At 37.0% G+C, this 13,670-nt stretch overlaps 1 protein-coding gene across 1 annotated transcript in view; it reads left to right on the top strand.

Annotated features, from left to right (window-relative positions):
* The window catches only part of RBMS3 (RNA binding motif single stranded interacting protein 3), a 755,361-nt gene that overhangs the window by 462,554 nt on the left and 279,137 nt on the right, over positions 1-13,670 (top strand). Inside the window, exons 5-6 of the mRNA XM_044678877.1 lie at positions 9,028-9,185; positions 9,733-9,783. Of these exons, the coding sequence (XP_044534812.1) occupies positions 9,028-9,185; positions 9,733-9,783 (209 nt within the window). The remainder of the gene's footprint in view (positions 1-9,027; positions 9,186-9,732; positions 9,784-13,670) is intronic.

Here is a 13,670-nt window from a genome sequence, read left to right as displayed (position 1 = left end):
AAAGTCCATTGAGTACCTATTTATGAGCAGAGCATTGTGATTGTCTCTGGGAACATAAAAGGAAAAATGTTTGCCCTCATGATTCTAATATATGCACTTCTCAATTTCCATTCTTTCGTGTACTATTCGGCTTGAGCCTGCCTCCTACATTGGAAGAGTTAAGCAGTTGCTCTGACTCAATCACTGTGGATTTACTTTGTGTAGGAAAAAAAAAGCATCATCCCCTCTACTCTCTGAAGGAGAACAGAAAGATGATAGTTATGATGCCCCAGTGTGACATCCTCAAAGGGAAAGCCCAAAAGGAAAGGTAGCACAGAATGGAGAAGAATTGGGCAGAGCACATGCCATTTCCTTGGGTATAATAGAAACACTCCTTGCTTGCTAAATTCCCATATTCTTCAAAAATTGAAAAAAAAAAGGATTGTGGGAAAAAAACTTACAAAGAAAAGGATAAATTCAGAGACAGTATTTTAAAAATTAACATGATCTACAAAATGATCTTTCTTCCCCAGGAAATTAAAGATCCTTTTGCACCTTAGGAACAAGTGAAAGCACTAAATGAAATGTTTAATCATTCACTACTCTTCTGTAAGCAAAGGCCAGATGATCCCTTGTAGGAATGTTGTAAGAAGGGCTTCTTGTTTAAGTATAGGTGGGATTAGATGGCCTCTGAAATCCCTTGAAACTCAGGGTTTCTGATTCCTTGATCACTCTTTGCCATGCCTACACATCAATATAGCTTTCTATGTTCAAATAACTAGCTGGATACAGGAAAAAAAAAAGAATTCTCAGAGAGTCAGCATTTCTTTAATCTTGGAAGATTGGATCATAGAACTTAGGGTATATCTGCTGATCTGTCTGTTTCCTTGAGGATAAAGGAGTATACATCCCTAACGTTGGTATGGAGGACAGAGCTGAGCATTTGCCCCAAATATTCGCCCTACATCCCTTATCGTTAGATATGACCGAGGCCAAGATGCATAGGGTGGTCCTGTAGAAAGAGATATGGATTTGGAGTGAGATGACTTTGGTTTAAATCTCAACACAGCTGTGTGATATTTCACAAATTACTTTGTTACCTCTTGGGCTTCAGTTTTCTCACTGGCAAAATGGGGGGGGGTTGATTCATTGATATTATAAGGTCCTTCTTAGCTTTAAACCCTTGATTCCATTTCATCAATATATGTCAATTCCCAGTTTCAGCTGATACCTATTGGGAATTCATCTTTCCTTTGGAATCTTAGTTTCCTGGGGAACACAGAATGTGTCCAAATCAGGATTTGAGACCAAGAGTTCTTTACTTTAAGGGGCTCCCTCTACTACCTGCCAATCTACCTCATAAAGACATGTGTTCACTTTAAAAACCATCAATCTTGTTTTCTTTTGAATCATTACTCCAGGGCAATATATTGCTTCTTGGATACTTACCTAAGTTCAGTAGCTACCATCTGGGACGGACCAAAGGAAATATTCAGAAACAAAGGTCAGATGGATACATTCTTAAAATCTAAATTATCTGTCTATGTCTTTGATTCTTGCAAGGAAAATTTTTTAAAAATGCTTTGCTTTGCTTTGGTTCTTCTGGCAATCAAAATTATCAACTCCGTTGGAAAAAATAATCAGCATTGTTACCCCAATGTTCATTTTTACTTTCACAGAGGAAATTCAGGCAGCATGATGTGGTAGAGTGTTGAACTCGGAACATCAGGGCCCATGTTCAAATCCTGGCTTTGCTACTTACCAATTGTGCGACCTTGGGTAAATCAGTTCAGCTCACTGGGTCCCATAGGTTAAGTGAGAACATTAGATCAGTGGTTCTTAAGTTCTTTGTGTTGTGGACCCCTATGGAAGCATCATGTAGCCCTTCTCGAAATATTTTTTAAAAGATATAATTGAAGGAAATGCTCAATTTCAGTTAAAGGTTAATGGAAATAAAGATGCAATTTTCCCCATCCTAGTTCATTGACCCCTGAAATCTGGAGTTTGTGAACATCAGGTTAAGAACCCTTGGATAAGATAGATTTTTTTTCCTGCACTAGATGTAGGATTTGATGTATTCTTGTGATTTCAGATGATCTTTGAAGTGCAGGATCTTGAGATCTCAGATTGGGCTTTTACACAGAAGTGGGCCAATATTTAGGACTGTTAGGTCAATATCCCAAAGCCATAATGTTCTGACCAGCTGTACCTAAAAACAAAACTGAACCTTACTGGGGACTTTCAGACAAGAAACATGTGGGCTTTGTTTTTACTGGACAGAGGGAGAGGGAACAAAAAAAATGTTTTTCTTTCTTTACCAGCAATCTCAAAGGATCAAAGGGCTGCTTGTATTTGCCTCAGTCAATAGGTTAATGATCAAGAATCCTTCCCACATTGCCTTCTAGTCCCCTTTATATCTAAGAATGTTCAGTACTAATAACTTAGTGTCTCTGATGTTAAGTGTAGTGCCTTTCAGATACAAGTACAGACAATGGATTTTTAGCTCTCGAAATATCAGGTGTGGCGAAAACCACTTTCTAGGATCAGGCTATCCATCTTAGGCCATGCTTATTTCATCCAACGGCAATCATATACAACCATAAAATATTTCACCTATTTAGCCTCCAACTTCAAATAGATGAAGTAGCTGAGCCCTCCTTATGGCTTCACTTTTCTGTTCAGCTGGAATGGAAAAGTCTCAATGCTATTTGAAATAAGTAAAAAGCTGGGCCTTGAATAATAGATATGAAATATTAAAAAAGAGGGAAAGATAAAGGGAAGGGGGACTATAAAAAGGAAAAAGAGGAGCAGTGGTAGGACAAGTAAAAGGACTAAAGATTAGAGAATTTAAGAAGAAATAAATCATCTTTCTCTAACATAGATTTATGATCTTTGATCAAATGAGATAATGTATGTAAAATGCTTTGTAAACTTTAAAATCATCTAATTGATTACTTAAGATCAAAATACATGATAGCTTAATGTAAACATATACCTATAAAATATAATTTTAATATGACATATAAATTATACTTTTCATTTATTATTTTAATTGATTTATGAAATGATTGAAACAGCCTCCATTTTCATAGACAAAGAAAAACCTCAGCATTTAATTTTTTTTTCTCATGACTTTTTAATGGAATTAAACCTTTAGTAAGAGGAAACTTGACTACTCGAACAGTGATGAATTAGAGAGAAAGGATCATTCTGAGACTTGGATCCATATTGAATAAGGAAAAGTACTCATAGCTGAGGGCCTATGTAGGCTTCTATTCAATAGTTCACTGATACATTTTGATATTCTGCTGTGTATCAATCCATTCATTTAGTCACACATTAAGATTTGATAGTGTGTGTAAAGTCTTGTATCATTTGTCTTTCAATCAAGAATAAAAATGAAGTGATAGCTATTTTAAAGTCATTGGGCAGTCAAAGCCTAAAGAGTTTTCTTATTTCTCTAGGCTTCCATTTGGCCCAGAATGTAGAACTCCAAGTAGAGTAGAGGAAGAGCAAGATTAAGGCAAAAGCCTTCAAATGGAGGTGACCACCTAAGTTCTAGTTCTAGTTTCATCAATAAAGAAGCTGTTTTTATGGACAACCTCGATCCTGGCCCTCATAAAAATTATTTGGGTCTCTATTTCTTCATATTAGAGGACTCTAAGAGATAATATTTAAATTCCTTTACAGATCTAAGAATATAAAATTGTATCAAAATTTATGCTTAATTTCTGAATTCAAATGCAGCTTCAGATATAGTCACTTAACTCTGTTTGCCTCTGTTTTCCCATCTATAAAATGAGCTCAAGAAGGAAATAGCAAACTACTCCAGTATTTTTGCCAAGAAAACTCTAAATGGGCCAGAAAGAGTTGGACATGTCTGGAAAATGACTTAAACATCCACAATAATGAAAATTTAAATCTAAGAACAATACAATACAGCACTGTCCTCCAAGAAAAATTGGGGGGGGTATTTAATTGCCCAAGAGTTGGCTATAACATAACACCAATTTCAGAAAATTGGAAAGAAAATGATTACAAAAGGAAAAATCCCAATAAAATTTAAGCTTATTTTGAGGAAAACAATATAAAAGGTTTTGTACAAAATGCCTACCCAATCCAATAAGAATTTATTGAAAATCCTCTCTGTCAGATGTTGGGGATACAAAGACAAAGTTTAAAAAGTTGCCTCTGCCTAGGGACCTAACTTTGTGCATAATAAAGGAATAAACCTTTACTGGGTGTCCCAGGCACTGTCCTAGGTACCAATCCTACAAAGATAGAAATGAGAAAATGTCCCTTTTTTCATGGAGCTTATATTCTAATAGGATAAGCAATATATACACAGAATATCATAGCTTCACAATCAGCATCATAGTTCCAGAGATAGAAGGTAATTTATAAATCATCTACTGAAATTCTCTCATTTAGAAATGAAGGAACCTAAAGTTCTAACCTACAATCAATGATACTATATATAAGATGTGTTATTTGAACCCAGTCTATCTCACTAAAATTATACATGTATATGTGTATTTAAATAATGAGTATATGTATACATGTGTAAATACTATTTATATATGATATCATAACAATATATGTGTATATATAGCTTTATCTTTCTAATTATTTATAGGTTTCATGGCTTTAAATTACACTAGGACTTTAGGGAACCCCTGTTTCTCTATCACATATTTGACAAGTATGCTCTCAATTTGGTTAAAAGGCAAAGGTAGCTCATGGATCTCTTTGGTGGGAGGGAGAGGTTGGTTTTTGTTTTTGTTTTTAATTCAAGTACAGTATTCCATAGTTATGTCAACATTTCCAGTCTGAATTCCAGGGTCAATTCTGCCTTCAGGATAGCAGATACCACTCTGGGATGTTATATTCTCTTTCAATTAGGGTTGCTGCTCAGTGCTGTTAGGGACTTTGATTCATAAACAAAGTATTAATAAGGGAGAATTTCCTGAAATTCAGTCTCTGATTCCCCTTAAAGAATACATATTAATGGTATTTACTTTTATTTTTAAGCAGATTTCATATATTTATTAAATATCACCCACATTTCTCCATGCATCCTTTTCTTCTCCATCCCCAACCTTATAACAAAGATTCGTTTTGTTTGGGGGCAAAGAGGATAGAGTGTTAACTGTTTATTATTCTGTGTTTCTTTCTATGCAGAGATTATTAGGAATTCTAAAAAGTGGAAGGCCATTCTCTTTAGAAAATGATAATACAATTGTAGCAGCACAATCTAAGGGAGAGAGTAAATCTGAGTCCTAGTCTATTATCAGTGTTAATGAGCTGGTGATTTCGGGCAACTAACTTGTGCTTTTCCTCAGTTTGCTGTTCTGTCAAGTTGGAATAATAACATTTGCTTTACCTAATTTGCTGTGATGTGACAATTGAATGAAATAATGGATAATAAAATGCTGTAAAAATGGAGAATTATATAAATATGTACTTTATTCTTTTTTTTCTTTTTACTTGGACCATTTTGTCTTGATTTTTTCTACATGATACTACTTGGAAAGAAAAGATAATGTCTGCTTAGGAAAAACTGAATTTCTCTACTTTTTTACATCAGAATAAATCCTATTCTGTCCCTGTGGCAGGTCTTTTTCTCATAGCTGAGTTCCTTAGCTGTTGTCGTTAAGTTTCAAATTAATGCTATTATCGCAACTTCTAATTACGACTTATTAAGTGTCCACCACTATTAATTTCCATGGTGTTAACTTAGTTGTCAAGTTTATTATTTCTAAAGAGTGAAATTCATTTTGGCAAACATGCATAAATATATTCAATACATATACTAAAACCTAGAGAAGTATTTCAAGGGCATTAAAAACAAAAAGCATTTCATCCTGTGCCAGCAATACTCAGACACTTATTAATTGGGTAGCACTGGACCTCTGCTGCCTCAATTCCCTTACCTGCAACATGAGGATGATAATAGAACCTAATACATCTCCTGATTGTTGTAAGGATAAAATAAGTTAATAATTGTAAAGTACTTAGCACAGTACCACACAAATAATAGGTATTTAACATGACTTTCCTTTCCTTTCCTTTTTCCCCCTCTCTCCCTCCTTCTTTCCTTTTCCTTCCTTCTTCCTTTCCTTCTTTTCTTCCTTTATTTCTTTTATTTAAAATATTTTTATCTTTTTCCAGATTACATGTCAGTATCTTTTTTTTAATTTTTTTTTATTTTAAACCCTTAACTTCTGTGTATTAACTTATAGGTGGAAGAGTGGTAAGGGTAGGCAATGGGGGTCAAGTGACTTGCCCAGGGTCACACAGCTGGGAAGTGTCTGAGGTCAGATTTGAACCTAGGACCTCCAGTCTCTAGGCCCGGCTCTCAATCCACTGAGCTACCCAGCTGCCCCGTCAGTATCATTTTTAACAAATCATTTTCTGACATTTTGAGATGCAGGTTCTCTTCCTCCTTCCTACCTCTCCCCCTTCCCCAAGTCACAGATAATTTGATATGGGTTATATGAATATATCATACAATAAATTCTCCAATGCTGATGATTTGAAAGAAGAAACATATTACTTTCATTAGTAGAAAAAATTCATGGAGAATTAAAATGAAGAATGGAATGCTTCCATCTGTATTTATACTTAATTAGTTACTTTTTTAGCACTTCCTCACTCCCTTCCTCCTTTCCTTCTTTCTTTTCTTCCTTCTTTCCTTCCTCCCTTCCTTCTTTCCTTCCTTCCTTCCTCCTTTCCTTCTTTCCTTCCTTCCTTCCTACCTTCCTTCCTACAACTTACAGGAACTATCATTTATTACATATGTGATATTGGAAAATGTATGTTTCCAAAATAAAATGCATTTTGACTTCTTTACATAAGATGCTCTACTGTTAAAGTACCAGATGTCCAGACATCCCAGAATTCTTACTCTCCATTTACTTCCTTGAATACCAAATTGCCTCACAACTAAGTCAATTCATTGTAATGCAACATTTATTGAATGCCTACTCTGTAGATGATGGAAGCAGCTGTGGCTTAGTGTGTAGAGAGCTGGCCTCAAAGCCACAAATACCTAGCTTCCAGTTCCTATTCTAATACATACTGGCTATAGATTCCTAGACAAGTCCCTTAATCTCTTACTTTTCTAAGCAACTCTAAGACTTGAAGTTTAAGAGAATATTCTGCCTTGCACTGTTGAGGGAGATTCCTCAGCCCAGAGTCCCCTATTCAAATAAAATTGAAAGTCTGTCCCCATTCCAACTATATATGAATGTTTGGGTAAGCTTTTAATGGATGCTTAAAATAATTAAATCATTTTTGGAGTTGTGCTCACTTATTATGTTAATGGTATGTAATTGGGTTTCATGTGAAAATACACTTGGATATCTCATCTCCAATTTATATACTAGTGGTGTCTAAAAGTTCTATTTTTAAAATTTGACCATTTGGAACCATTTTCCCATAGAGCAGGGATCGGCAACGTATGGCTCTCGAGCCATATCTGGCTCTTTCTGCAGGAGCCATAAAGTCCATTTTTTTTCCAGGCGCTGTTACAGGAGCGGCACTGTGAGCACTGGACGGCTCTCACGAAATTAAATTTTAAAAAATGTGGCATTTATGGCTCTCACGGCCAAAAAGGTTGCCGACCCCTGCCATAGAGTGTTTCAGAATAGGGGTTTGAGGCTAGCTGACAAAATCACAATGGGTTAATTGAACTGGAATTACTCACTATTCATTTTATCGTTGTTGTTGTTAAAAATATCACTATTACCATTCCTACGAAAATGGACCTCAGCTACATCTGTGGTGAGAATCAACTTGTGAACACCATGGACATACATCCGTCTTCCCTTCCCCAGTACCACAGCTACCAATGGGGCTAACATAAAGAGAGAATCGGTCTTTGGGTGATGGATTAAGCTTTGAGAAAAGGCCTTCATTAAGGTATAGTGTAGGCCAAACTAGTCAGCCAAGGACCATAGACTGAAACTGGAAGTCACTTCAAGGTCATCTAGTACCAAAGTCTAATTTTACAAAGAGGGGAAACTGAGAGGCCCAGTGAGGCAAAATGATTTGTCATGGTCCCAAAAGTAAACTTTTCTGGATCTAGTAAACAAACCCTTGCCATGTCAATCACTCTTTCCAATGTAAAATATTGAACACGGGGAAGAGGAGGGGGACGGAAAAGAGTACCATCAAGGAACGCCTAAAGAACAAAAACTGTTTTTATTAGGAGCAGTTGAGGGTCTGGTTTGTTACACTGTAAGCAATCTCTCATTATAATTGGGGAAATTGTGGAGGGGAAGTGAAGGGAAGATTGTCATAAAAGACAAGTAAAAGTTAAAAGCAAAAGCATTTGGTTATGAGAATAGAATAAGGAACAGCTGATGGTTGACCGAACTGCTTCTATGGTATTCTTATATCTTCCAGAGAAATCATGGAGGGCCTCCTAGTATGCTGAGATATGCCTTTCCCAATATCTAAATATACTCTGGGCAAACTTATAGGAAGACATAGATAAAGAGTTGCGCAGGTGAAACAGGTATGGGTGAGTGATCTCTCGTGCCAGAGGGAATGCCCACTCATCAAATCACAAGTCATTTGGAGTATTTGAGAATGAAGGCTGGGGAAATGGCCTTGTCTCAAAAAAGGATTATATGACTGACCTGGGAGAAGAGGAGTTTCTGTCAAGTGATGGGGACAGAATTCATAATCCCTAACTTCCTATGAGGGACAAATCAGGTGCTTTAAAACCCTTCAGAAATGCTTTTCTATTTACTCTGTGATTCCACTGAATTTCCTTAGCTATATTCATGTAATATATGCCCCCTCTCCCCTAGGAGAATGTAAGCACTTTAAGGGTAAGGACCATTTCATTTTTCTTGTGGTATCACCAGGACTTAGCATAGCACCTTACAAACAATAAGCATTTAATAAATGCCTTTGGAGTTGAATTGAATTGCATTGTAGGAGCCCAGGGAGTTTTATTTGTTTGATCATTAAACCCCGAAATAAGTAGGCACTGGTATCCATAACATAATGCAATTGTTTCTGTTCTTTTTGTCTTAGCAACAAGAACAAGACCCCACAAACCTATACATCTCCAATTTACCCATTTCCATGGACGAGCAGGAATTGGAGAACATGCTGAAACCCTTCGGTCATGTCATTTCCACCAGAATATTGAGAGACGCCAATGGAGTCAGCAGAGGGGTCGGATTTGCCAGGTGAAATTCTTGCTCCAATTATTCAGTTCTTTCCTCCTTTGTTCCCTTCACTGTGCATTCCATTCTCCATCTCAGAGACTCAGGGCTATTACATCTATAAAGCTGAAAATGGCTTTCAGCCTATCACGGAGGTGCTTCTGTCTTTAAACCAATGAATGTTTAGCTATCCCATAAGCTATCCCATGTGTGTGAATGGCTACATGTGCGGGCAAAATCCTAGATATTTATGCTATTTAGCCCTCCTCCCATTGTTTCTGCCAGCCTTTGTTTTAGCAAGCTCAGATCCTGCCAGGCTGTGACATAGATAATAAATGCCCAGTATCCGACAGCAAAATAACCCATGTGGTGAATAAAGTACTCAGAGAGTTTCACGTAGATTTCCTGAGAAAGGAAGGTAAATTTCCCAGTAGGAAGGAGAAATATGAGGAAGCATATCTGGAGAAACCGAAATTGTTGGGAAGCCCCAAGGATTCCAGAGCCTTAAGAGAAGGTCAGGAGGAGTATTTGCATTGGAGAGGCTCAGACTGTTTGTTTTTTGATGTCTTAGGCAGAACAGAGGAAAAGCTGATAGCATTTCTGTCATTGATGGGGAAGAAGGGTGAGTTTTCATTTTAACTTTGAGGAAATGTTTACAAAAAGGGGTCACAGCCAGAAATGTAGCTAAAATGATTGTCTCTGCTGTGCTTTCATGAACATAAAAATCAGAAAGGCTGAAAAGAGGAAAATAAATGGAGCTGGAAAGAAAAGATAAAGTAGTGATTTCAGGGTGTAGTCCATGATCAATTGGTATTTCCTGGGCCTGTTGCTAGCAACCTTGGTCATCTTGCTTCCCTGATGGTGGTCATTCAGTCAAGTATGCCAAAAAAGAAAAGACTTTTCCCTGGCTTCTTTCCTTGCATTTATCCTTATCCATCTCAGCTGTCAGACCCCCTTCTAATCCTATGCCCCTTTGCCTCTCCTCTGATGTGCCCTCTGAAACTCTCATTCTAGAACTCTCCTTTTCATGTCATTTCCATTTTTATCTTCCAGCAACATGCAACCCTCCAGAAGATGCCCCATCTTTGGCCACATTCTTGGAGAATGGTTTCTCCTCCTACCTGTAATCTGGGATGATGAGAAGTTCCCATATTACTTCACTCCTGGTTTACTTCTGCTGCCAACATTCTGTAAACTCCTCCACTGAAATTTACTCCATCTCTGGCACCCAGACTAGGCCTTTACTTCTCTCATCTCTCAGTCCTTTCTAACTTCTTTCTCATTAATTCTCTGTCAGTCTGCCTCTTGGAGACTTCAAAAGACAAAGCAATGTCTTCCTCAAATACCCTAGTTTCCTCATCTTTCTTCTAACTCATTCAAATGAAAAGACATGCCTTAGTTATCACCATCATTAATAATTATGTGCTGCTTCCATTGTCTGGAAAGGTGAAATTCCCTTCTTTGAAGGCCATCATCTGTTCTTCCAACTCTTTTTCCCTATTATTCTTGCTAAATCTTTTCTTCATGCTATGGACCCCTTGTGTAGACATATGATGAAACCATTGAACCCTCATATCAAAATAATATTTTAATGGCATAATATAAATTACATAGAATCACAAAGAAAAACATTTATATCAAAATACAGTTATCAAGATATACATTTTTTTAAAAAGTTCACAGATCAGAGGTTAAAGAATTCCTCTGTTCTTGCATCCTGCTCTATATTCACCTTTCCTTGATTTTATATTTCATTGTTTCCATGCTATCCAACCCTTTACTCAAGATTTCTTTATCAGCCAGGCGGCCAGTAGATAGAACACTGGATCTAGAGTTAGGAAGACAAGAGTTAAAATCCTATCTTAGTTGTATAGTTTTGTGACTCTCAGTAAGTCACTTAACCTCTTGGCCTCAGTTTCTTTATCTCTAAAATAGGGATAATAACTCCTACTTTCCAAGGTTTTTGTAAGAATAACATGTATTATTTGTATATTGCTTTACTAGTCTAACATGCTGAAAAAAGTTATTTATAATAAAAATAATTATTATAATTACTCCCTTATCAGAAGGATTTAACAATGGCACATCAAGCAAAAAGTCATGTCAGATAGATATTTTTTCATCCTTATAGGATCACTAGGTACTCAGCAACTCAACAAGTACTTCTTTTTAAATTTTATTATATGTAATATATATATAGATGTATATACACATATTTATTTTCTTTCATAAAGAAGGTTAAAAAACTGGCCAATTATGGAAAGACTGAATATATAGTATATATTTTTACTTCAGCAGAGAATTGGTATTACCCTTGTGGATAAAATACAATAATGTGTCCTATAATATAGTAAGGTGGGTTTAACACAGGCTTAAGAATTAGACTTGAAGACTATTCATTAACTGATCAATGTCAGCTTGAGCAGATCTCTCTATTGAGTGCCCTAGGCATCTTTCTTCTACCCTAAGCCATGTAACAAACATCTTTATCAGTAACTGGAATGAAGGTATCAATGGCATGCTTATCAGATGTGCAGTTGACATGAAGAACTAATGTGTTGGATGACAGAATCAAGATCTAGAAAGATTAGGAGGTTTTAACCCTCTTTCCATCATATCAGTGAGCCTTTAAATGTGAGAAAACAGAATATTGATATTGAAAAAAACTTCCAGCTTTTCACTCATTGTGTGGTATAAGATGATAAGCTCCTATGGAGCAAGACCTCTTGTGTTCAACGTGATTTCATTGGAGGATGAAATGGTGCTGGTTGGTAATTCCTGGTAGGTAGACCACACCCTTGTTCAAATTATGCAGAAATTATTGGTTCTTACTTTAAACTTAATAAAGATAGGCAGATACTTCACAACTAGTACCTTCTCTCTTTTTACCTTCTATCTACTTCATGTATGTCTTACACGCTCCTGTGTATCTACATATCGTCTCTCCATTAGTATGCAAACTTCATTAGGTCAGGGATTCTTCATTCTTTCTTCGTATTCCCAGTGTTGAGTGCTAGTAGTGTTTACTGAGAGCTTGTTGGTGATTTATTAGTTTCAGTATTCATAACTGAGTCAAATAAAACATCTATGATTAAGATCTGTGAATGGTAGGATATAAGAACTGGAACTTTGGAGATGCTTATTCCAATCCTTTTATTTTATAGCAGAAGATCATTGTTGCTCATTTTTCAATTGTATTGGACTCTTCATGACCCCATTTGGGAATTTTCATGGCAAAGATGCTGGAGTGGTTTGCCATTTCCTTCTCTAGATCATTTTACACATGAGGAAACAGAGGCAAACAGGGTAAAGTGAATTGTCCAGGGTCACCCATTAATTGTCACTTAGGAGGATAACTCTTCCTGACTCTAGGACTGGTGCTCTATCCTCTGAACCACCTAGCTACCCTACAGCTAAGGATATTAAGAACCAAAGTGTGGGAATAACTAGTCCAAACAAAGTAGGTAGTCCCCAGCAGAACAGGCATTCTGGGAGGGAGGAAAACAAGCAGCCATATCATCCACTCAGAATGACTATCTCTACAAATAATTTAAACTCTTAGAAAGCCAGTATGCCTCTGGCTCTGCTCTTGGAATTTGGCTAGAGTTGACTAGAACAGCCAACTCATAACTCTATCAGCTTAATTGCTGTTCACAGCCTCATTTATGAGTGTTCAAAGCTATGGACACCCAGTAACTGCTTCAATTTTGCATCATTTTGACAATTGGTCATTTTCAAGTCTTTCCAACAATATGGTTCTCATTCTTTGTGCTTGTGCCCCAGTCCCTAACCTACGTGGAAATGGTGGGAGAAAAATTTTCTCATTATTGTGTTATGTAGACGCAACAGTCTATCTTCTTCCATAGCAAAAACCTCTCTTATAGCAGCAGAGGGGTTCTCATTTTATTTTGAAAATGCCCTACTTCAAAGCATCACTCATCTTTATGCTAGGAAGGCCCATAGGCCACTCAATTACAGGCCTTTGAAACCTCCAGAAGCACCCCAAAAGCACGTGCAATTAGGAACATCCTTTTATTCATTTTTTTACCATTCTTTTACACTCTTGTAACTTAAAACAACTTTGTAAGGTTCACCCCCTCAGGCGACATTTTATGACCAGGTCATAAACCTTTGAAAATATAAGTTTATGATGGAAATGCTGACAGTCTTACTCTCAGCTACTGCTGTGAGCATTTGTGGTAGGCGCCAGCAGAATACCTTACCTGGGAATGTGAAGATTGCAGAATAAATCAGCCCCAGCCTGGGGAGAAATTTTTGAATATTCTGCTTATCCACTTCCTTTTCCCAGAAACATGAGACAAAGAGTGAGTGTGTGTGTGTGTGTGTGTGTGTGTGTGTGTGTGTGTGTGCATGTCAGAGAAAGACAGAGACAGAGAGAGAAACAGAGACACAGAGAGAAACAGAGACACAGAGAGAGACAGAGAAAGAGAGAGAGACAGAAAGAGAGAGAGAGAGAGAGAGAGAGAGAGAGAGAGAGAGAGAGAGAGA

This window comes from Gracilinanus agilis, chromosome 5, assembly GCF_016433145.1.
Source record: "Gracilinanus agilis isolate LMUSP501 chromosome 5, AgileGrace, whole genome shotgun sequence".
Lineage (NCBI taxonomy): Eukaryota > Metazoa > Chordata > Mammalia > Didelphimorphia > Didelphidae > Gracilinanus > Gracilinanus agilis.
Note: the sequence above shows the minus strand (reverse complement) of the source record. Positions and strands in the feature narration are given on the sequence as shown.